Below are 26285 nucleotides of genomic sequence, written 5' to 3'. Positions count from 1 at the left end.
CAAACTGGAACGCTTCTCTCTGAGAATAGCAGTCCCATTACCAGGAGGAGAGGACGGCTTTGTGCTTTAGAGTTAGACTTAAAAACTTTTTCTTGCTCCAAGTGTGTAAACAATCCTCTTCCCGCCTAGAACTCTGTGTTGTTTACTTTGGATTTAACTGTGTAGCACATTTGTGACTGCCAGAGTATGAAGTCCGAAGGCAGTAAAGGAGGTGTTATCAGGTAAAGTCGACTCCTGGCTGTGCCAAAGGTTCACAAGTTGCAGCAGAATCCTTGTTGTAGCAATTGCATTTCATAGGAATTGCTGGGACAGCCAGACAGTGAACTTTCCTGGGATTAATCAGTTGACATTAAACTGGAGGAACCTTTCCTGGAGAGTTGGAGACAGGGATTGAATACTATTATTGGACCTCAAGTTTAGTGTCTCTGCCCATCTTCCTCTCTGTGCAACGGTGGCACCAGTCTCCTATTGCTGCAGATGACTCTCTTTTGATGTGTTTGTGACTCTGACTCAGACTGACTGGTGTACAGATACAAGAAGAATTTCTGGAAGCATCTTTCTTTTCAGTGTGTACTGAGGGAAAGGACAATTGGTGGAGTTTACTTAGTTCCCTGTATCGTCACACAAGCACCTTAATGGAGTGAAACTTGTATGGATCAACCGGTCGTTCTAAGGTACTAAGATCTGAGGTACTGCTCCTACAGTTAGTAATTTACCTGAGATGCTCTGAAGATTCTCAAAGAGGTAGGTCTCCAGCAGTAAGTAAGCAGTGACGATTATAGACAGGTGTGTGTCTGTGTGTGTTTAATGTATATAAATCTGTGTGGACCGAAGCTTCCTGACTGCTTGTGATAAACACCAGAATGCACATTTTTCCGGAACAGATTGTGACCAGCCAACTGTGCTGTGGGTATGTAATTCTCACTGGTGGACTGGCCATATGGGAAATGAAAAGATTTCCCCGAGTGCTTCTGTGAATGATTCCATAACCATGTATTTTCACTACCCCACTTTTCCGGTTAAAGATTTTTCATTTCAGGGAACCCAGTCCATTCCTGACAGTTAGTTCTCTTTGTATCAAGCTGCTGTATGGGAGAAATTTATTAATATTATGCCATAGTTATCTGATTTTGGGCACTCATACAAATATTGAAGTGGAAGGCCCATACCTGAGAAGTCAGCTTAACTCCTTACTCTATTTGAAGCAACAGTGTTTTATTCATTACTTACTGCTACCTGAAGATTCAAGATCAAAATAATGAACATAGTGAGGCACACTGCTTTCCTTCATTCTAGTTAGTTAATAGTTGTAGAATATGATAAGATATATATATAATAATCAGAATCCTGAAGAGGTGCCACCGCATAAGATTCTGGCTGCTGTGACAGTTTTCATTGAATTAAATTTAATCCTATGGAACATTTTGTGAAGTCATGCACTGGGAATTAAGTATGATTAGAACTAAGATCCCTTCGAAATAGAACAAAAATGTTCACCCTAATGTCATCAAAAGTAATCTTTCAAGAAGAATGCGGTCAGTAATAAGAATTTATTTGTAATTTTTCTACCAGACACTTTTCATTGATTCATTCTACTACACAATGTTAATTGAACTGAACTTGCAATGTTTTACAGTGTAAAATTAGTTCCAATCCAGTTCTTTTGCGTGAAGGTTTCAATGTGAAACAACATACTCTAAGCAGGACTGCTGCTATTGTTAGGGCTTGTATAAGAAAGATATCATTCACAGTGTTAAACTTTCCATGATGGGGAAAAGCTAGTCTTTATCTAAATTTATGTGTATTTACTGTAATTTTACAGAACTAATACTTCCTGGAGGCAGTTTCCTGTCTACTGATATCGCCTGGTTAATTTTTATCAAACTGTGAATCCCACCGACCCACTACTTGAATGGGTCTCATTCTAAAGCACAGGGGTATTGCTATATGTACTTATACCCATCACCTGCACTAATCCTCCTCTACAATCATATACCCAGATAGGCTAACAATCACCAGCTTGCATATACATTTATTGTCTGACCCATTCCAACACTAACTCTGAAAGACAGAAGTCTCATTCCTTTAGATGACTGACTCTACTTGCAGTGAGACCAAACTATCCTGCTTTCTGCCAGAGCTCTCAGAATGAGTCTTACTTCCATGCTCAGGACCTGCTGGTGTAGTTTTCTAAAAGTTATTGCCTTGCAATGATAAGGAAATCCATGCAGCCAGAATGAATACAATGAGATTTGACCTTTAGGAATTTGCTGAGGAGATATTATAAATCAAAAGGGTCAACCTCATCCAGACTACTTAGAAAAAAACAACTTCCTTAGAGGAAATAGATAGACCCCATCAGATCCCAGTAGACACCAGCCAGTACGTGCTCAAAGCATGAAAGATGCTTTTTCCAATGCATATTAATTATGGTTTAAAGGTGCCTCCAGTGGAAAGGCAAGAATAGTGGAGCTCTCTTATCATTGTGTGCGTGAGTGATTGTAATGGGAGAGGTTGTTCCTTGCAAGGTTATTTCACTGTTCCTAAATTAATTCACTGCAGTAAATAATCAAGCAGAGATATTATGAACTCATGGTTTTACAAGAAATCTCAAAGTTTATTAAAAATGTATCCAAATTCACAGTGGCCTTCTGTTCTGAAGTGTAACAGAAATTTTGCAAGACCTATTGCAGCTGATTACATCTCAAAATACTTCACAAAATTGGCCGATGTGTTGGACAAATTTTAGAAGATCGGGAGGTTAGGGGTGTACTGTTGAAAATTGGTGCATTTCCTCACATCATGAGGTTTGTGCAAGCTGTGAATTACAACCCCCCTCAAGCCCAAACCTGGAATTAAAGTAAATGAAGGGGCTCCCTCAGTGGCTTAGTTCTAAGGTAGTGTGTATGTGGGATATACAGACCAGAAATGTCACAGTTTTGATTCCTCATCTCAGGCAGGCCAACAGATAGCATTTGCCTTCAGCACCCCTGGGTTAAAGTCAGGAAAACATTCCAGGGATCCTGCTCCCAATTCCCATCCCCTGACCCCCAGAGAGATAGGTACATTTGTGGACATGGGAAACTGCTGGGACCGGAGGGTTGGTTATACCTATGGAACGGCTCAGGAACGAATACAGTAGGGGAGGTAAAAAATTTGCAGAAAAGAACTGTATTTTTTTAAAGTGCTAGCTAATACTGGAATATACGAGAGACATAATATTGTGCTGGCCATGGGGAACAGATCACTGCTGACTCTTTTCTCTTGCTCTTTGTTACGAAATGTATTGCAAATATCTTGGAATTATCAAAATTTAATTTGATTCCATGGATCAGCAAGTTGATGTTTAACACTCCTTAAATGTGTTCGAAGGTTGCATGTAATCCACAATGATGGACTTTTAATCCAACTCAAAAGGCAGCCAATACTGGTTTGTTTTACATTGCATGAACATTTCCTTTACAATGGAGAAATGTGGTTTGAGTGATAACAGAGAGAGAGAGATACCTAGTCCTAAAAGATGAATAAGTACTTGTAATACAACAGGTGTATCTTCTCAGGCCTTTTTCTGAAGGAACAATGTGATTGCAGGCTTTCAGTCCCAAGGCTGCTTCACACTCTTGCAGGTACAAGTTTTATCAGCCCTCAACCAAGCTAGTGGATAGTATGCTTGATGTTGAGGGTTTACATATGGGTGCATGTGAAGTTAATGGTCATAAGATAATACAGATGAGGAAGATAATTTGCCTGTCCTAATTTTCAGTCCATAGAAACTCCAACATCAGCTCACTACAGCATCCAATTGTTTCCTATGTGATTCCAGGGTTATTGCCTTCACTCTCTTTTAGACATTTGTTCCACATTTTAATCATTTCTCGTGTGAAGAAGAATTTCCTGATATCAATCCTAAAATTTCCTTTCACGAGTTTGAAGATGTGTCCTCTAGTACTACTCCTGCATTTAAACTCAAAATAATATTCTGGTTTATCTTTACTGCAATAACCTTGTTTGGAGAGGGCATATTGCTCATACCTTCCCTGCAAATACTTAAAAGAAGTATTAATCAGTATAATAACATTTATATGCTCATCCTCATGGTATAACCTATATTACTGCACTGTTAATCTGGGCTCTATCCAACTTTTTCCATTGTCTATGAGCCGGGATTCTGTCTGTCTTGCTCATGACCTGTGCTGGTCTGGAGTCTAGCTATCCCATTCCCTCTCTGGGCTAGTCAGGGTCCAACTGTTCTACACATTCTGTGTACCTGTCAGGAACTCTCTTTCTTACTCCATGACTGGAATCTTACTGGTCCTGAGGAGGTGGCTTTGGAGGTGGGGGGAGGGGTGAGGAAATTTGGAATGCCGCACATTGGTTCAGCTCCCTGACATGTTCCTGCCTCCGGGAGATCTTCCCTTCTGCAGTAGGCAGCCAATCCTGGTGTGTTAAAGGGCAATTAGCACTTAATTGCCTGCAGCAATATGATCTTATGGGAGGCATGCAGGCCCCACACAGTGTCAGGAGTCCGACAGGGTACCAAAGGTGACCTCATAGCGGGAGGCTAGTGGGACATTGGAGGCTGCTGTCCATGTTGCTATAACGGAACTGCAAGGCTGAAATGAGCACAACCGCAGCCAAGATCATTCCTGTGCAGGGGTTTTCCCGCAGGCTGATGGCCATGAAAGCTCTGGGCCTTCATTTTTAATAAACCCTTAGAAACCTTTCGTCAGGACTTCCATTTTGAGGCACTCTCAAGCTCTCCCTCTGCACAGCACTGGCTATCTCTCCTAGTGGTTCTGCTGTCCATCCAATCCTGCAGGCCCTCCCATTGGGCCCCACTCAGTAGGGCCACCCCCATGTCCATGCCATACCAACCATCATTAATTGGATGCTGACGTGGAGACAGCCTGCTAATTGGCCATCTCTAGTAGGATTGCGATGCAGGTCATATCTTTGATCCGTGTGGGGTCGGAACACCCAAATGGTCAAATGCCTAAAAATTCTCAGAGGTGATAAAGTTCTGTTACAGTGCCAATCTGCCCGTATCTGTCCAACTCACTGGGCAAGATTTTACGTCGTGTGGGGGGGCACACGTCCAACTCAATTGGGTGTAAAATCACGTACGATGATGTCAGGCGAGTGTTCCGACGTCATCATGCACTCATGCGGTCGTTTGGTCGGCGGGCGGGTGCAAGGGTTCACAGCGTGCCCGCTGACAATTAAGAGGCCTATTAAGGCCCTTTAACAGGCAATTAATTTGTATTTTGCTCTCCCAGTCCAACCGTTCTGTTGGCGAGCGGGCAAATCGGCCAAGCGGCCTTTGGTTTTTTATGAAACCTCATCCACAGGCAGAATGAGGTTTCCAGAAGTAATTTTAAAAAGATAAAAAAAATTTTTACACATCATTTTAAACATGTCCCTGTTCATGTGACTGAGTCACACGTGGGGACATGTTTCTCTCATTTTTAAAATGTTTGTTTTTGTGTCCACAATTCTTCAGCTCCCTGAGGCAGCTCTGTGCCCTCGGGGAGCTTTCAGTGCCCGCTCCCCCGCGCATGCACAGACTTTAGCGCTCGCACTCCTCCTGCCCCCACCCCGGCAGTGCTGAGCTCCTCAGTGCGCCTTTCACGCTGGCTAGCCATTAATTGGCCTGTCAGCGTAAAATCACGGTCGGGGCCCAATCGCGGGCAGCAGACCGCTTCACGCCAGCCCACCAGCCAGAAAATCCTGCCCACTATGTGTGCTAACATGGGGTTTATCTGCCTTTCTCACTGTGTAGGAGACTGGCGTCTATCTACCCTGCTCAGTCTGTGTGCCAGTCTGGTTCTATGGGCAGGATTTTTGGCTGAGCGGGTGGGCGTGCGCCTGACCTGCTCGAGCGTAAAATGATGCGCAATGACATCAGGCGAGCGTCCTGACATCGCTGCGCACTTGCGCGATATTCCGGTCAGCGGGTACGCGCGTGGGTCGGCAGAGTGCCTGCTGACAATTAAAAGGCCTATTAAGGCCATTAAAATGTAATTGAATTAAGTCTTTCGCTGCCCGTCCAACCTTACAGTTGGTGGGCAGGTGAAAAGGCCAAGCGGCCTTTGGATTTTTTGCGAAACCTCATCCGGTTGATTTGCCCGCCCGCCAACCGAACGGTTGGACTGGGATGAGGTTTCGATCAGTCAGTAAAAAAAAATTAAAAATTTCATCCTAATTTCTAATATGTCCCTGCTCATGTGACAGAGTCACATGAGGGAACAGGTCTTTTTTTACCATTTTAAAAGTCTTTATTTTTAATTTCCAGAACTCTTCATCTCCCTGAGGCATCTTGCCCTCCTCCTCCCCCACACACAGGTAGCGCTCGCGTTTCACACTGGGCAGGCCTTAATTTGCCCACCAGCGTGAAGTCGCCTTCCAGCCCCGATCGCAGGCGGCGGTCAGCTTCCCGACAGCTCCTGCCCGCTCCCGCCCAGCCCGCCTGACGAGGGAAAAATCATGGCCTATAAGTTCCATCTACTGTCTGTGCAAGCCTGTGCCTGTCTATGCTGCTCACTCTGTACCAGTTTGGTCTCTACCACTTACTAATTCTGCCAGTTAGGGCCTATGCTGTTTATATTGGATGGGAGGAGGAATATTGTATGAGGGCAACTAAATATTCCCACATTGATGTTCTTTGGTTTGGCTGAAATAAGGTACCAATTCATTAATGTCAAGGTGGCCTAACCCACGTAATCAGAAGAGTGAGTTTCCTGATGTGAAGCATCAGTCTCACTTTTTTTTAACCTATTTCCCATCATTTTTCTCCCCACCTCTATTGAAAATGTTACCTCCTGGTGTAAGTACTTCCAGTAACTTATGCTAGTGGTCATTAATCATATCTGAGCCTCAATTTTAGCACTAGCAGACTATACAACTATGGGAGGCATCACAGACAACACAACCCTTCACTTCACCAGGCATGCACTCCAGATGTTGGTCGAAACTTTCTCTTCTTGACTCAGACATATGGAGATTAATTGTGGCAGCTTTACTCAGCTGAGAATCAATCATGGGATCTTTCAGATCTGTGTGATTCACTGAATAAGCTCACTAAACTATCAGGAGAGCCTACAGATAAATTCACTGAGTACCAATTAAAGTCCACATTACTGTGGTAGGGACAAAGGAGAGTACAGAGCAGGGTACTGGCAGTTATGACAAGGAACGGGCTCAGAATAGCCTGTGAATTTTATGTCTGATTATTAAGAGAACAGCTTACAAATTAAGCTGACAAAAAGGGCTCTGTCTTAGCCCACTTGACAAATGTTAGACAAATGACAAACATAAGAGATAAACGACGAGTGTTGAGGTATTGGAGCCAAAGCTTCGGGGTTTCAGGAAGGGTTGGTTGTAGTTAGTGAATGAGTGTATGGTGGGGGAGGAGGTGGAAGGAGGGATCGTGCTCTAAACCATGTTGGAAAGTAAGAGGGTTCTTTGTCAACACTGTGATAACAGCAGAATGAACAGATGGCCCTTGATGTCTCAGACAAGTGAGAGCGGACCATAGAAGAATTACTCCCCTGTCTTGAGCAAAGCTCTTTCGGATCCTGACTTTAAAACAACAGGAAGAGAGAGTGAGAGGAAGACGGACATGCTCTTTTCAGTAGACAGAGGACCCGCTGTTAGTCAAGATTGGCTGCTTTCACAACTGTTTGCTGTTGTACTCCCAAGTTAAAGAAACTAATCAAGCATACAGCATATTTTCCTGTGATCTTGAGTTGGTGGGGGCGGGGGAGGTGGGGAGTTGTCCCTTTCAAAACTAGGACTGACTCCTTGAAACCACTACAATGTCCAGTGAGTGAACATTGTTTCTGATATAGGGCCATGTTGATAAGGGGAGATGGCACCCATTTAATGAGCTGCATTAGCTCAGCCACCTGTACAGTGCTTACTTTTATACTGCATTGCTTTTTTCCCAGTTTCCTCCCCCACTTCATGAGCTCCATTTGTCCCATTGTCCTACAAAACCTTATCCACGAGCCAGGATAATAAGTTCCAGCAAGCTATTCAACTGTGGGGAGCATCGTAGCTGAACCAAAATCTTTTTTCATTCAACCTGAATGGATTTACAAGAAAAGGTTGCCGCACAGTGGTCAGACATGGAAATCAAGGTTGATTTTTCCTCTGCACAGCCAAGGGCTAGTTCTAGTTTCTGCTGCACAGGCAGAGATTAGCTAATCGATTACAGACCCTGAGATGAACTTGGGAGCTTCGTGCATGTGGCTAAGTGTCACATTGGGCAATGTATTTTCCCACTAAACCATGAGGGGGTTAAGAGTGCCTAGCTAACAATAGGAGCATGCAGTTAACGGTTTCCTTTAAAACATTGAAAAACAGATTACTTCCCTATCCAGGTGAGGATGGGGCATTTGTCATGACCCTGTAAAATTCTGTGTCCATGGTCTTATGGAACAGAATGGTCTTTGTATACAATGCACAAGATTTTCTGACTGAATTCAATAATTAATTCTCAATGCTGGTCCACAAGATGAGGGCCACAGTGTGCATACTATATTTCATGTATGTTTGCTAAATGCAAGAGTGCAAGCACACCTTGGGATTCAAAGATTGCGTGCAGGTATGTTTCATTGGACTTTCAGACTTTTATCAATGCCAGGATTCAAGGGTAAATTAGAGGGTTCTGACCACCAAGCACCAACCTCGTTGAACAGCAAGGGAAGAATTTTTCCATCGGCGAGTGGGGGGCGGGGCCCGCTCGCCGACGCGTAAAATGGCAGGTTGTGATGTCGGGCAGGCATCCCGACGTCATTGTGCGTCATTTAGATTATCGGTTCGGCGGGCGCGCAGCCACGTCAGCTGCCTGCCTGCTGAACTGTCAAAGGCCTATTAAAGCCCTTAAGAAAATCATTAAAGCTGTTAAGAATGCTGCCCATCCAACCTTAAGGTTGGCTGGCAGGCGAAGAGCCCAGGCGGCCTTCGCGTTTTTCATGGAACCTCATCCACGGGCGGGATAAGGTTTCATGAAGTGTTTTGAAATGTAATAACAATTTATGCTTTTATTCTTTGACATGTCCCAGCTCATGTGATAGTGTCACATGAGGGGACATGTTTTAAAAGTGTTACAAACCTTCATTTCAAACTTTAGCACTGAAACCAATTTCCCTGAGGCACCTCTGTGCCTTGGAGAGATCTCTGCGCTCTTCCACGCGCATGTGCGAAAGAGCACAGGGAACCTCTCAGGGAATCACCCTCCTGCCCGCATAGGAAGCGCTCAGCCCTTCTGGGTGTGCGTCACGCTGGGTGGGCCTTAATTGGCCCGCCCATGTAAAATGGCAGTGCACACCCGATCGGGGGCGCCGATCGGTCTCGCACTTGCTCCTGCCCGCCCCCGCACGACCCCCCCAACGGGGGAAAATTCTCCCCCAAGTGAACCATTTCTCTAAGTGATACAAAGCTTATTTTGCTCACTTCAATTTTGCTGGGCTTCTATTAAGAAGAGATTTTTTTTACATTCATTCATGGGATGTGGGCATTGCTGTCAAGATCAGCATTTGTTGCCCATCCCAACTGCCCTTGAGAAATAGATGATGAAGCACCTCCTTGAACTGCTGCAGCCCAAATGGATCTGTAATAAGTGATGCGGCTTGCTCAGGCATTTCAGAGTGGAGGGGGTCCCAGTTAAGAGTCAACCACATTGCTATGGAGTCACATGTAGGCCAGACCAGGTAAAGAGGAGCAAATTTCCTTTCCTAAGTGACATTAGTGAACCAGATGGGTTTTTATAACAATCAATGATAGTTTCATGGTCACCATTACATAGACTAGCTTTCAATTCCAGATTTTTATTAATTAGCTGAATTTGAATTCCACCAGCTCTAGTGGAATTTGAACTCATGCCTCCAGAGCCATTAATCTGGATCTCTAGGTGACTAGTCCAGTGACATTACCACTGCACCACCATTTCCCCGTAATAATAAAATGTGCAAGTCAGATTGTGAGTGCGTGGGAACATAATGACTATAGCACAGACTGGCAAAAGAGTAAATGATATACACAAAATGATTCTTTTAACATAATAATGATCAGTCTCTAGAATGGCTTTTTGGTAGGTTACAGGAAGCAAAACAATTGGAATTTTAAGAAATAACTTGGTGCTTTGATGAGGAGATTGTCAAATAGACTCTTTTATCCGTGTTCAGAGATTGATCCTAGGGTAGGACATAAGTTATAATATGCAAACGTCCTCACTCTTGAGTTGAAAGTATGTTAAATATGTAATACAGATGACATGACTCTTGTCATATGATTAAAACTATGGGTAGAATTTTTCGCTCGACGTACGGGTCCAAATGTCATCGCGCGCTCACGCGATATTTTGGTTGGCGGGCGCCGGTTGACAATTAAGAGGCCTATTAAGGCCATTAAAGTAGCAATTGACGGCGATTTTTTGCTGCCTGTCCAACGTTACGGTTGGCGGGCAGGCAGGTGAATCGGCCTGGCGGCCTTTGCCTTTTTGAGGAAACCTCATCCAAGGGCGGGATGAGGTTTCCGAGATTAATTTTTAAAAAGATTTAAATGTTTGGACAGAATTTTCAGCATTCGCACGTTAAGGTGACTCATTCTGACGCGTGGACATTTTTTCCTGATTTTAAATTTTGTTTTTATTGATTTTAAATTTGTCAGCACCCTGAGGCAGCTCTCTGCCTCCAGGGAGCTTTCCTTCCGCGTTCCCCCACACTCGCGCTGACTTCAGCGCTCGCCCTCCTCCCGTTTCACACTGGCTGCCGTTAATTGGCCAGCCATTGTGAGATTACAGCCGGGGGCCAATCCCGGTTGGCAATCCGTTCCCTGGCTGCTCCCGGGCCCGCCCATCACAACCGCCCGCTGACCCGAAAATTTTGCCCCATGATTAACAGAGAAATCGCGGCTGAGAGAAATTGAGGAGTTGATTTTCAGCTTTACTGCCTCAACAGTCATCTGGCAGTGTGGATCCCAGATCCATTATGTGATTTCTCCACCCCTCCCACCAACACCCACAATCTTCATCCCATTGATTTCAATTAAATAAAAATAAGATAAGTTCCATAAAGGGCAGGAGATTAGCTTGCCACATCATCACCCAGGGAAATAAAGGTGTACATCTCAAGGTCAGTAACTGAGGGCTCATTTAGCTTTGCACACCCTGCACGGGAGATGAATGCACATCTGTAAGATAAGGAATGGGTCGTGAAAAAATTGTCAGACACACTTACTGATAATTTCCCCTGTTTAGACTAGTCAATGGCATCTCAGGTAGAAATCCGTAATAAAAGAGAAGGGAGCTGGGGTGAAAAGTCATATCTTCTCAGGTATTCATAGTCAAAGTCTGATCCCAATGAGATAAGCACAGACAATAAAATAACAAATAATTTCCTTCTCTTTCTTTTTCCTCCTCATTCCTCCAGCCACTAGCCTCCCCCTCCCCTCTTTTTTTATTCACTTATGTGTCGCTGGCTGGGCCAGTATTTATTGTCCATCCCTAGTTGCCCCTGAGAAGGTGGTGGTGAGCTACCTTCTTGAACCGCTGCAGTCCATGTGGTGTAGGTACACCCACAGTGCTGTTAGGAGTTCCAGAATTGTGACCCAGCAACATTGAAGGAACAGCGATATATTTCCAAGTCTGGTGAACGGCTTGGAGGGGAACAACCAGAGATCTTAAATATAAATGCATTATAAGCCTACCAGGAACAGTTGGACAGACTCATTGGTAAAACACAGTGGATGAGAGACTCAACTCTTTCAGTCTATGTGGCATGCAAAGTAATACTGCGTTCGCCCTCAAGGTATTTAGTGGAAATGCCAATCTCACAGAGGGAGCTGATCATTTTATTTTATTTTCCAGCAGACTGTCAGCAATTGAAGAACTGATTCACAGGCCTCTGCCAATGAGCGGACAGAACAACTGAGATACAAAGTGTTGGGGCCCATCCATCTCCCAACATCACCAATGATTGCCCTGAGCAGCTGAGTCACAAAGATTGGAAGGTTTATAACTCCTTTGATTTTCAATCAAAAGAAGAGGAATGAGCCACGTGTTGTATAAACTGTGTCTCTACTTGTTCATCCCCATTACACTCACTGTGTTGAGGCCCGCTCAATCACAATTGGAAGAGAAGACCACTCAACCAGGTAAGACTAATATGATACTTATTTAGTATTAGATGGCAATGTAGAATAGACTAAATCTCCATCAGAGCTCTTGCAAAGACTCAATGGGGGGAATTTTATGGCCCTGTCACGGTAGGGCTAGCCGCTCAAAAGTCCGTTGACTTTAGCGGGACCATAAAATCCTGCCTGCATAAAATTCTGCCTAATGAGTAAATAAGCCGTATAGACTGGGAAGGAGCAATCCTTAGTTAAGACTGACAAACTAGTTCTGGGTCAAATAGTCCTCCTCTAATGTCAGGTAAACTGGATTTCACTCCTCCACTGACTCCTGGCTGATGTTTGCCCATTGCTGGCTCCAGCTGCATGGAACTTTCACTCCTGTGCCGGTTCTTGAACCAATTTTTGTTCTTCCACTGCCCGTTGCCTGGCAGCTTCAAGACTACTCCTTAGTTGTTGGACTGTGTCAACCCGTCCCCTAAAAGCCTTCTTTGCCTTACTTAGTTCGTTGCCCATCATCATCAATTAACCCAAAAGATCCCGTGCAATGATCATTTGGCAGAGGTAATGTGAAGTTGCTGTTGCCAGTGAAGCCATATCTTAAGGTGACTCATTACCTCATGAACGAGGAACAAGGAAAAGAAACTGATCTGCGAGATTTTAACAAAAATTTTCTGTTCGTTATAGAGCTGCAACAAATTGATTGAGCAGTTCTGCAGGCTATGAGCATGCTGAGAATCTGCACCCAGAGTAGATCAACAGTACATATTTTTTCTCTCTCCATTTTCCCTCAATTGTCTCCCCTCCCCACTTGCTTTCCTAAATGTGTTGATTCCTTGGTGGGGCAAAGCTTCATGGGCACCAGTCACCTTTTGATAATTTGCCCAAGTGACCATTCCTCAAGTGTAATCAATGAACAACGAATACTGGTGACCTATTTGTCCATGCAAAGCACCACAAACCGGGCACTATTCTGGTCTCACCTGACATTCACACATATTCATTTCCTACCAGTTTGAGACTAGCAGCCCGGTAGGAACACTGTTTGATTTCACCTCTATAATCATGATTGTAGCACTATCACCTCCCTTCCCATTTAAATAAATGCAACCAAAACAGACCAAGGATCAAACCGCAGAGATTAAAGGGTGAATATAAGAATATAGCTTAGGATCTGCTGTTCAAGATTCCCGTTCTATGCTGAGTTAGCTGTTTCTGTTTTATCTAGCGCAGCAATTTATAGCCTTAACCAGGTAAATTAGTAGAGATCCACTGCCCCCCCCACCAACCACAACACATTATAAAACAAACTTGGATTCTCTAACGCCTAAATGGTAACGAATTGGTTATAGGAGACAGCCATTTTAAGGTTGCTAAGCGAGCACTGCGTGGTTTGTAACATGTAAATCTTCCTTGGTTTGCAAAGGGTTAAAGGAGGAATATCAGGACGTGGTGCGGTTACTGAGGGATTTGCTGCGTGAGATCTCATTAGCCTGTCTCACATGCTGCCCCCAAAGTCTCGACCCAGAGAGAGGCCTTTGTCCACAGAAATGCGCACTGTAATCTAGCCTGCTTTTGAGTGGTGGCCCAGTTATTGTCCCTGGGAATTGTGTACATTTGTGTATAAAGAGCACCCGCTCAGGCTCGATTCTGTGTGTCACTCTATCCTTCAATGTTCTGGGCTTTAATGTGAGATTGGTGGCCCCAGGCCAAAACCTATGAAGTAAGGGGGTGGCAGGGCTAAGGTGGGGGGTGGGGGGTTGGGAGGGGTGGGGGGGATGGGGGTGCGGGTGAAGTGGGAGAAGGGAAAAGAAGCTTCGCCTGCCATTCTGGAAAGCACAATCCAACTGCCCCCCCCACCACCACCACACCTACCCCCCACCCCCAACCTCTCTCTCTCCCTCCATCCCTCCCTCCCTCCCTCCCCACTGCAGTCTGTGGCACCAGAAACAGAAGCTGTCAGTTTATTATGAATGGAGTGAACGTCTCACACATAGCAGCCAAGATGAGGCGTGGAGTTCACACGGCCTGCAAGCAACTCTGCTCTGCTCCTCTTGAATGGAGGGTGAAGGAACTTGGCTAATTTTCAGGAATATTTAATTGTTGCAGACATGGAAGCCAATTAAGGGTTGCTTGTTAAATGAATAGCAGGCTTTTGGTTGCAGAAGTCTCCTTTTCCACCCACCCCCTCACACTTAGGTGCTGGAGTTTTTCTTTGAATTGTATAAAATTGAAGCTAAAGTTCAATTTCTTCATATTGGTGGAATTTTTCACAATACGCCTTGTAGATATGCTTTCATTTCAAAGCTTTTTTACACCGTAAATGTCAATAGACAGTCTAGCCATTTTGTTATGCAGATTGCGTTGGATTAAACTAATTTATACCACAATTGCGTCAATTGCACATTGTGGCCTGATTAGTAAAAGTACCACCGAACCATGGCTAACCGTTAAATGTACATAGAAGGTTCTTATCATCCAAACAGAACTTTTTCATCTGCAGTTTATCCTCCTCACAAAAAGACCCACACATCTCACCGGCGACTGTTGCTTACCCATTTATGTGGTTCCCTTGCTTATGGAATGTGTCCTTCAGTGACCAGCTGAGCAGTCAGGCCCTCAGTTATTGTCAGCTATGCATAGTTTATTCTGTTTAAGAGAAAACACAGCTCAATTGCAAATCCAGGCAATTGAGACCCACTGAGTGACAATACCTGCAGGAGTATGGGGGAAAGGTACACCTGTGATACAAGATCTGTATCTGTGTCCATGTAACTAAATTTATACCCATACCCATGAAGGACTTGTACATAGCTGATACCACATCCATAGATATGTCAGTCTGGGTAAGTTGTAATGAACTGATACTAGATCTACACCTGTGCCAACCTGCAGGGGTGCATTCTATAACTGATACTAGACTTGTACCTATGTCTATATGAGAGTGTTGTACGTAATTGATACTATGCCTATGCCAGTATGACAGAATGAAAGAATTGTTTATAAAAGGAAAAAATTATTTGCATTAATATATTGGTTGCCTTTCAAAATCTCAGGATGGCCCAAAGTATTTTGCAACAACAAGAACTTATTTATATAGAGCCTTTAATGTATATCACAAGGTGCCTCACAGAAGTGTTACGAAAAAAACTTTGGGACTGAGCCACATATGGAGCTATTAGGACAGGTGAAGTAAGTTTGAAGGAATGTCTTAAAGGAGGAAAAAGCACTAATGAGGGCATGGAGGGGGGTAGGGGGGAGGTTTAGAGACGGAATTCCAGAGTTTAGGTTTAGGTATTATGGGTAGCATCAGGTGCGTAGCTGATTCAGAACTGTACCCATGTTATTAATAACATTGAGGAAAAAGGATAGTAATGGATTCAACCAGCTAGTCAGAGTGCATATTGCTGTTGTCACCTGAGATTAAAATCTTATAGATATAAGATCATTAGAATGGAAGAGCAGAGACAAAGCTAAAAGAGGATTCAGCATCAAGCTGTGAGCAGGCTGAGGAGGTCGATGGAAGGCCTTGTCTAAGCAGGTGGTATGTGAAGATTAAAAGCTGTTTACAGAGAGCAGCATGAGGTAATGAGAGGATGGGCTAATGCAGCATTATTTAAGAGCAACACAGAGGACTCCTAGGGAAGGCAGTTTAAATTTCTTCTTTTAATTAATTAAAAAAGATTATTGTGAGGCTGAACATGATTTTCACTGCTTGTTACCTTGCATTCTGAACCATCGAAAAGATCACCTTCTGGTAAATCAGGGTCTCTACCCTGCTCTACCTGATGTCCAGGAAAATAATAGAGTAATGGGCTATACACATGTCGTGAGGTTTTCTTTTGCTGTTTACTTTCACGGCACCTTTTCAAATGCCAATGTGCTTCAGCTGAGCTCTTGCTGGGAAATGACAGAATGACACAAGTCCTCTGATACTTCATCCTTGTGTGACTTTAGACAGTGAGTTGTGGTAGGCTGTTGGACCAGCCCAATCCTGTGCTAGCCTGCTTTCTAGCAGGAAGCACTCTGGATCTTGCTCCCTTTATTATTTGGGGAGCTGAGGCCAATTGGAAAACCCCAAGTACTTTTCTGAGTTCAGCTAACTCACCAGATTTGGGTTTGAAACTGGGACCACCTGATCTGCCGAGCTTCGTGATGTCAGTGAGTCACAGAATTGATTTAGCTGATCCTTAATCTGGATTCACACATTCCAGAACACTCAACTGAAGCAGAGTTACATTAAGTAAATGTACAAGAGCTTGCAATGAACTAAAAATTCTGAGTCCTCATATTGCGATCAAATGACATATCTTTCCTAATATTTAGGAGACATGTTTTAATAACAATAATAATAAGTGTGGAGGAAGGGAAGAAGCTCGTTTGCACGTAAACTCTTTTCCCTAGAATATCTTTCCCCTTTAGGAATTTCAGATAACTTATGAGGGTAAAAGGCAGGTGAATGCATGTGACTTTGCAGTGAGAACGAAGCTGAGCCATTAGGTATAACCATAGAGCATGTCTGTACCCTGGCACAATAGAGTCAATGTACCAAGTAGAACATTAGAGTAGGTGGTATTGCATTTTGGTGCAAAGCAGCAGCAGTAATGAAGGGATGTTATTGCCTCAGTGGAATAACCAGAAGCAACGGCTGCAAAAACTTCACTGCAATACTACCATGTTAAATGCCTCATTACTTAGATACAGCAAGCATTGTTTTCAAAGTTCTTTATAATTCTTTAAAAAAATAACTTTTGCTAAAACTATCACTTAAAAAAACTTAGTGATGGCAGACACAATGAGAAACCACAAAGTCATCATGACCCATCGCATGATCATGCTTTCAACTACGTATATCCTGGGTGAAGTTGATTTATTTTGAAAGAGGCTGCGCTTTGCACACCTTTAAGATTCTTTCCGCATTTTTGTCACTTTCTTTCATTTTCTTAGTTTCCCGATTTTTCCGCGTGTTCTCTGGAAAAGTTTTGAGATTTCAGTTACTGACTTTGAGTCTCCAATCTGAAATAGGGATGCTATCAACATGTTGGGGAGTAGATATCAATTTCAGTCTCAAGAACTGTGGGACCATTGCTGAAAGCAGCAACACTCCCACATTCTCCCTGTGCTCCTCTTGATTAGGAAAATGCACACTACGATAGTGATTCCACCAGCCCAGGAAGTCTGGCCTTTTAGAACAAGGCCTGTTTTCTATTGGGCAAGTTAAAAGGCATCATGAGCAGGTTGCATTTTATTCAGTCTGCATCTCTTTAACACAGCTGGAGATAAATGACATCTTAATAAACTTCTTCATGTGTCAGGGTAGGAAGAAGAGGTAGCTTTGTCTGCTTCCCAGTATGGGACTCAATCTCTCTGTCATTTTGAGAAGGAATCAGGGAATTCCAGGCTAGTGCCTATGGAGAAAGGCAGGCTGGCTTTGAATCTTATGTTTGTTGTTGCCATGCCCCCAGAGGGCAAGGATTAACACTTGGTGACCGAAGAGTGGCCTGTGTTTGCTGCCAGCTGTGACAGCAAACAAGGAAAAGGCAGCAGCTCCTGAAAATAAAAACCTGAGGCTGACAGTAACTTCCAATTTAAAGATACAGGCAGGAGGCAGACTGACTGGGAACTGGGACAGTTACTAGCTGGATAACACAGAAGGGAAGCAGCCTTCCAATCCATTGTTCAAAAGGCAGTATCCATGTGGGAGCCCAGAACATAGATGAGACAAAGAGACAGTTGAGAATACAAAATAAGTTCCCTAATTACAAGACAGGACCTATTTATGCAAAAAGTCTCTTTTTGCAAAGCATCAATAATAAACCAATTTCTTTTCCGCCAAGTATCTTTCTTTTAATTTTCAATCCTCAGCTCCCAAAAGTATTGGTTCACTCCTGGGCACCAACTGCCTTCTCCTACGTCACCTAAATAGCCATAATTCATTTGGAAGCCTTGATGGTGAGTGGCAACAGGTTATCTGATTGTAAAGGATATATTAGCACAGCCCATTTCTCTCCCTCCTGAGCATCTGCATGTTGACTATTTTTTAACAAGGAATCACGAAACACTAACCAGGATCTTTTGTTTGGCGTGCGGGCATGTGCCCGACATGCTCAAGCATAAAATAGCACATGATGACGTCAGGTGAGCATCCCGACGTCATCGTGCACTCACACGATATTTCGGTCGACGAGGACACGCAAGAGTCCGTAGCGCTTGCCAACAATTAAGAGGGCTATTAAGCCCATTAACAGCGCAATTAGCTGGGATTTTTCGCTGCCTATCCAACATTACAGTTGGCGGGTGGGCGCAGGCACAGCCTTTGCATTTTTCAGGAAACCTCATCCAAGGGCGGGATGAGATTTCCGAGATTAATTTAAGAAAAGATAAAAATGTTTGGACACAAATTTCAGCATCCATATGTTTAAGTGACTCATTCTGATGCATGGGCAATTTTCCGGAATTTAAAATCTGGTTTTATTGAATTTAAATTCTTCAGCTCCCGGAGGCAGCTCTCTGCCTTCAGGGAGCTTTCATTGTGTGCACCCCCGCGCCCAGGCTGACTTCACTGCAGGAGTTCCTCAGGGTAGTTTCTCACCCTCCTCCCGCCCCAAACCCTGGTAGCGCTGAGGTGAGTTACTCATTGCAGGATTCCGAGCCTCTGACCTGCTCTTGTAGCCACAGTATTTACATGGCTAGTCCAGCTCAGTTTCTGGTCAATGGTAGCTCCCACGATGTCGACAGTGGGGGATTCAATGATGGTAATGCCATTGAACGTCAAAGGGTGATTCCCTTTTGTTGGACATGGTCATTGCCTGGCACTTGTGTGGCATGAATGTTACTTGCCACTTGTTAGCCCAAGCCTGGATATTGTCCAGGTCTTGCTGCATTTGGGCATTGACTGCTTCAGTAACTGAGGAGTCGCGAATGGTGCTGAACATTGAGCAATATCAGCGAACATCCCCACTTCTGACCTTATGATGGAAGGAAGGTCATTGGTGAAGCAGCTGAAGATGGTTGGGCCGAAGACACTACCCTGAGGAACTCCTGCAGTGAAGTCCTGGAGCTGAGATGGCTGACCTCCAACAACCACAACCATCTTCCTTTGTGCTAGGTATGACTCCAGCCACTGGAGAGATTTCCCCCTGATTCCCATTGACTCCAGTTTTGCAAGGGCTCAGTCAAATGCAGTCTTGATGTCAAGGGCAGTCACTCTCACCTCACCTCAGGAGTTCAGCTCTTTTGTCCATGTTTGAACCAAGACTATAATGAGATCAAGGGCTGAGTGGCCTTGGTGGAACCCAAACTGAACATCAGTGAGCAGGTTATTGCGAAGCAAGTGCTGCTTGATAGCACTGTTGATGATCGCTTCTATTGCTTTACTGATGATCAAGGGTAGGCTGATGGACAGGTAATTTTCCAGGTTGGATTTGTCCTGCTTCTTGTGTACAGGACATACCTGGGCAATTTTCCACATGGAAGGGTAGGTGCCAGTGTTGTAGCTGTACTGGAACAGCTTGGCTAGCGGAAAGTTCTGGAGCACTAGTCTTCAGTACTATTGCTGGAATGTTGTCAGGGCCCATAGCCTTTGCAGTATCCAGTGTCTTCAGCTATTTCTTGATATCACGTGGAATGAATCGAATTGGCTGAAGACTGGCATCTGTGATGCTGGGGACCCCCGGAGGAGGCCGAGATGAATCATCCACTTGGCCCTTCTGGCTGAAGATTGTAGCAAATATTTCAGCCTTATCTTTTGCACTGCTGTGCTGGGCTCCTCCATCATTGAGGGTGGGGATATTTGTGGAGCCTCCTCCTCTAGTGAGTTGTTTAATTGTGCACCACCATTCACGACTGGATGTGGCAGGACTGCAAAGCTCAGATCTGATCTGTCGGTTTTGGGATCGCTTAGCTCTTTCTATCACTTGCTGCCTCTGCTGTTTGGCACACAAGTAGCCCTGTGTTATAGCTTCACCAGGTTGGCACCTCATTTTTAGGCATGCCTGGTGCTGTTCCTGGCATTCCCTCCTGCACTCTTCATTGAACCAGGGTTGATCCCCTGGCTTGATGGTAATGGTAGAGTGGGGTATTTGTCCATGCCATGAGGTTACAGATTGTGTTCGAGTACAATTCTGCTGCTGCTGATGGCCCACAGCATCTCATGGAGGCCCAGTCTTGAGTTGCTAGATCTGTTCAAAATCTATCACATTAAGCATGGTGGTAGTACCACACAACACAATGGAGGGTCTCCTCAATGTGAAGGCGGGATTTCATCTCCATAATGACTGTGCGGTGGTCACTCCGACCGATACTGTCATTGATAGATGCATCTGCAGCAGGCAGGTTGGTGAGGATGAGGTCAAGTATGTTTTTCCCTCTTGTAGGTTCACTCAGCACCTGCCTCAGACCCAGTCTAGCAGCTATGTCCTTTAGGACTGGGCCAGCCTGGTCAGTAGTGGTGCTACCTAGCTACTCTTGGTGATGGACATTGAAGTCTCCCACCCAGAGTACATTCTGTGTCCTTGCCACCCTCAATGCTTCCTCCAAGTGATGTTCAACATGGAGGAGCACTGATTCATCAGCTGAGGGAGGGCGGTACGTGGTAATCAGCAGGAAGTTTCCTTGCCCATTTTTGACCTGATGCCATGAGACTTCATGGGGTCTGGAGCCGATGTTGAGGACTCCCAGGGCAACTCCCTCCCGCCTGTATACCACTGTGCCGGCACCTCTGCTGGGACAGGGCATACCCAGGGACGGTGATGGTGCCTGGAACATTGGTAAGGTATGATTCTGAGAGTATGATGCTGTCTGCAAGACAGCTCTCCCAGTTTTGGCACTGGTCCCCAGTTGTTAGTGAGGAGAACTTTGCACGGTCATTTCCGGTGCCTAGGTCTGTCCGGTTTCATTCCTTTTTTGAGACTTTGTAGAGGTTTGATAGGCCATTTCAGAGGGCATTTAAGAGTCAACCACATTGCTGTGGGTTTGGAGTCTCACGTAGGCCAGACCAGGCAAGGCTGGCAGATTTCTTTCCCTAAAGTGCATTAATGAACCAGATGGGCTTTTACAACAATCGACAATGGTTTCTGGTCATCATTAGACTTTTAGTTTCAGATTTCTATTGAATTCAAATCATCACACCATCTGCCTTGGTGGGATTCGAATCCAGAGCATTACTGTGGGTCTCTGGATTACTAGTCCAGCGACAATACCACTATGCAATTGCCTCCCCCGTGAGGGGACATCACTGACAAAGCCAATCTTTGTTGCCCATCCCTAATTGCTCTTGAACTGAACATTTCAGAGGGCAGTTAAAAGTCAACCACATTGCTGTGGATCTGGAGTCATATGTAGGCCAGACTGGGCAAGACAGCAGTTTTCCTTCCCTAAAGGACATTATTGAACCCGATGGGTTTTTACAACAATCAATGATAGTTTCATGGTCACCATTACTGAGACTAGCTTCATAATTCCAGATTTATTAATTGAATTTAAATTCCAACAAGCTGCCATGGTGTGATTTGAACCCATGCCCCTAGATCATTAGTCAAATGACATTACCACTATGCCACCATCTCCCCTATATCTTTTCTATATTAAATCACAGAGCGCTATCAAAGATGCATTTACTGCACAGGGTTAACTTAGTTACTAAGTAAAGGGGATCCTCCTTCACTCCATGACTTTTTAGTAAAAAACACATTAGCCAGATCTTTCTGAAGCAAGTCATCTTGTGGCATACACCATTTGATGGGCATCTTTCTCCACCTTTCAACTCAAAACTCTTTTGTGCTGTAACTTGGTGGAAGTGTGAGCTTATAATAGCGCGGTGAGTACATTAGGCCATCTGGGTCCTGAGTGAATGGCAGGACCAACATCGTATCTCCCTAAACAACGAAAAGATAAGAGGAGTGAATTAGAGTCAAATCAGGTACAGAAAGAGAAAGAAGGGAGATTGGATTAGGAAAGATAAAAGGGGCAGAAAGGATGAGCAAGAAAAAAATGAAAATTATAAAATTTACATTTTTAAAATTTCCATTAACAATTTAATACATGCAGGAATGAGATTGAACAGATTAAATTGTTCCCCTTCTGAGCCAGAGAGATTTGATTGGGATATTGACAATTATCATGTCATTAATAGATATTTAAGCTGTTAAATTCTGGACCCAACTTTTCACATCTAGTTTAACGGGCAATCACTGTGCAAATCTAGTAAATTCTCCAAAGATAACGAGGAGGCCAAGGGTAGCAAATGGCAGTGCGGTATAAGTTGACCAACAAGCTTTGGTGATTTGCAACTCATGGCATATCTCTTGATCTACTGAACCTGCTGGGTAATTTTCACATTAATAAGAGTGTGCCTCGTTAACACGCCATTAGTTTTCTAAAAGACTCAGCCCAATATATTTCTCAGTGGGTTCAGGAAGTGCTGAACAATGGGGCTTAAGGCCTTCATTCATATTTAGTACTTTTTAAACAATACAACTTGCGTGCTATTGCTGCAGCTACAGTGCCAGAACCTTATTTCACTAATCATCAGGTTAAATATTAAAAGTGTAATATTTTTAGTACCTAATCTCACTGGTACACCTTTCAAATGCACTATCGTGATGGCTGTATGACTGATATAAACCAAATAAATAAAACTGCGAGCAATCAGTCACCACAAAAAGTGGGGTATCTCTTTAAATGTTTTAGCTCTTAGGGGAGCAGGCTCTTGATAAGAATTGATGGTTTTAGGTATAGCTGCAGTGATGCTTCATTTACTATCATTTCTGTTCCCAATTGTTGCTCTTCCCCTGCAGTTTGAGCACTTTGCTAGTTTGCTCAGAATGTGGCCGAGAAGTGAATTTTAGTCACTTTGAAACCACACCCTCAAGTATTCCACCCAAAGGCTTTGACTTTAAGCTCTGTCAGAGGTTGACGTGTTTGTCAATGGAGTTGTCAGGTTTCCTAGTGAGTGACCTCTCCCCTTCCAAGACACCCATGGAGTCTCAGCCTCTCACTGCACCCCATCCTATAGAGTAACATACTTTTGTCCTTGTCACTGTGGGGTTGTTGGCTAAGGTTGAAAGGTCATGCCTCAGCATGCAGCAAATCATTCCTTCTTGTCTTCCCATGTCAGGTACTGGGTCATGACCCTTTGGGGGAGGGTGGGGAGTTTGATGATGAGAAAGACATTGATTTTCAACAAAAAACACTGTTGAATCACATACATATTGAAGTGCTTGAGCTTTCTTTGGTCAAGAGCTCTGTATAGAAAGCCCAATCTTAAACTATAGAGTCATAGCTGCTATTACAGTAGAGCATCATATCCCTATAGGCAGAAACGTTAAATATCAGAGTAAGAACGTCTCATGTTATGTGCTAGCATCTCACTCTCACTGTAGTTTGCATGTTTGAGTACATTGGTGTGGGCACTGACATCTTTGTGTCACCCATTCACTATTTGGTGCAGTCAAATAGATACCTGTTTCATTTAAATGAAAGCCTGTCACATTTGTGCTGACATAGTTAAAGAAAGAGATATCATGGCCATTTCTGCTCATGAAATAAAAATGTAAAAGAAGAAAGTTATTATTAATAAGATATCATAGAATGTTAAAACACAGAAACTGACCATTCAGGCCCATCAAGTATGTATGCTCCTTTTCTCTAGGTGATACTAGCCTAATCCCAATCTCCAGCTCTTGCTCACCAGATTTCTCATTTAAGCAATCATCCATTCCTTTTTAAAAATAACTTATGGGCACGGCATCAACAATAATCTATGGAATTACATATTCTAACGGTCCTCTGTGCAAATAAACTTTTTTTCTAATGTTCCCTTTTATTATTTTTGCAACTATTTGGAATGTGTTACCATCCTGTTACCATCTCATTGGCCAGTGGCAACAATTTACTTGATCATAATCCTTCATAATCTTAGAGACCTCTATAAATGTAGAAACATTTGCAGGACTGTGAAGAAAGATAAGGGGCATGGGACTAATTGGGCAACTCTTTCAAAGATTAGGCACAGGCACCATGAGCTGTATCATTCTATGATTCTAGGTCACCCTTCTCAGCTCTGGTGAAAAAAGGTCTAACTTCTCAAGTCTCTCTTTATAACAGTAGTACCTAATTCCTGTATAATTATCGCTGAGTCCAGCATGAAGAAAGCTTGCTGATATTCCTATAGTCTGAAACTGATTCCTCCCCAGACTATAGTGGGGTAGAGTTTCTGTCAGTTTACAGAGGTTCTTGTAATGCAATACACCTCAAAATCAGCCAAATCAGCGCAAAAGATCGAGGAATTTCAAGTGAAGATCGAGTTTCCACAATCTTTTGTGCTGGTTTTAAAAATAAGTTGGCCCTGTCCACAAAAGAAGCCACACCTCCAGTTTAATCACCATGCACGTTTCCGCTAATTGTGTCCATTTGCAGGCCTTCATGGAAACGGTTAAAATGAAGCTTTTCTTAGGCGCAAAGATTCAAATAGACACCTTCTAAAAGCTATGAAATATTAAAGGGTATATAACTCTCTAAGAAACTGATTACTGTACATGCATTAAACTAGTAAATGATTCCGTATAGTTTTTATAAAGTCATGTTCAGTTATTAAAAATCAATTTCTTCACAGATGATACACTAGATGCTCATGAAAAACGCTTATTTTTTGTGATCAATCCATTTTTACCTGTATTAATAAAACTGCACCAGGGTGCAATTATATCAAGGAGTATTTTTTTAATGCAAGGAAAGAAAAGAACAATTACGCTCTAAACCACTGCCCGGTTGCACTGGTCCATGGAGGATTTTATGTTTGTGATATTGCAAACGGCTGTGAACGGAAAATTGAGCCACAAATGCACTTTGAAAAACTAGCGCAATTTGCACCTGGATTGCCAACTGTGGCCAAAGAGGAAAATCTTGGCCAGTGTCTGGGTCCATAAGATTTTTTATCTTGCTCTGACGTAACGAAAATAAGTGACCATGACTGCTTTCCTGTAACTAAAATGAAATCAGGCTAGTGTCATCCCATAGCCTCCTAACCAATCCCAGCTGAGGAAAGTCGAATTATCAGAGTAAAGCCCTCTGCAGGGTTTATTGCACCTTGAAGTGTTTGTACTCTGAAGGTCAGTGTTATCTCAGGAATTCTGGGCAGGATTGATAAGGGCAGTGATTGTGTCGCAGCTCTGTTGTACTCACATTCAAATGCCCTTTGGCATCCCTAGTATTTTATTTTCTGCTCAGTCGCAAAACTGGCTTATTTCACCATTAATTGGAGTTAATAAACAATCTAGGAATTTGCATTGAAACAACAGAATCAAGGGAGAAATTTAGTTTTGTTCTGAAGGTCTACAATTGGAAAAATAACCGATTGTATGAATGTTTAAACTTTAAACGGTACTGCTTGAGAGAGAGCTGCCTCTTGAGTTTACACATATAGGGCTGGATTTGTGGAGGCGAAGGGGGTCTCACTAGGGTTATCAAACCTCCCAGAATGGCCGTGAGTCCCCAGGAATTGGCCTCAGTCTCCTGGAGGTAAAACAAAGCATTCCAGGAGCGTTTCAGCTGCTGACAATGGCGGCCAGGACTGTCCGCCAGCCAATCACAGCCCAGGCTCGGGTACCACAATCACAGCCAATCACAGTGTGCATCCAAGTACCAGCTGACCTTCCCTGTGTCAGGAACCTACACCCCCACCCATGGAAAATCCTGACTTGGCATCAGTGGACGCCACTTGATGGAAATATCTGAACGGCCTACAGGCCACATGATCAATGCTCCAATCAGTTGAGGGGATGCACACAGAGTTGGATGAAAGGGCGTTGATTATGAGCCATGGTTAGGCTCGGCTGAGACTGGCTGGATGCCAGTATAGTGATTAATTGGTGTTATTAATGTTATCAATTAGTATCAGATGAATTGGTGGTGACTGTAGCGTGCTGCAGATTTCCATTCCCTGAGAGCAACAGGCAGGGGAAGGAATTGTTCAGGCTCAGTAATGGAATTTAGTGGAGACAGGTTGATTCCCTCTCACTCAGTGTCACAGGCGTTTTCTCTAGATTCACTAGAGTGTCACACTGTCGGCTTTCCGTGACATCACTTCTGCTGACGTCTCCCAGAATATGGCCAGCCAGAGTTGGCAACCCTAAGTCTCACTCCGCATCGCCTCT

The 26285-nt window shown here is 43.8% G+C and overlaps 1 protein-coding gene across 1 annotated transcript in view; it reads left to right on the top strand.

The window, feature by feature from the left end:
- Positions 1-247: 247 nt before the first annotated feature.
- The window catches only part of LOC144685774 (fibroblast growth factor receptor 4-like), a 65048-nt gene continuing 39010 nt past the window's right edge, over positions 248-26285 (top strand). The window contains exons 1-2 of the mRNA XM_078550638.1: positions 248-744; positions 11870-12156. Of these exons, the coding sequence (XP_078406764.1) occupies positions 12051-12156 (106 nt within the window). The 5' untranslated portion in view covers positions 248-744; positions 11870-12050. The remainder of the gene's footprint in view (positions 745-11869; positions 12157-26285) is intronic.

Source organism: Cetorhinus maximus, chromosome 10 (genome assembly GCF_964194155.1).
Source record: "Cetorhinus maximus chromosome 10, sCetMax3.hap1.1, whole genome shotgun sequence".
In the NCBI taxonomy this organism is placed as follows: domain Eukaryota; kingdom Metazoa; phylum Chordata; class Chondrichthyes; order Lamniformes; family Cetorhinidae; genus Cetorhinus; species Cetorhinus maximus.
The sequence above is the reverse complement of the archived record's forward strand: the minus strand, read 5'-3'. Positions and strand labels throughout refer to the sequence as shown.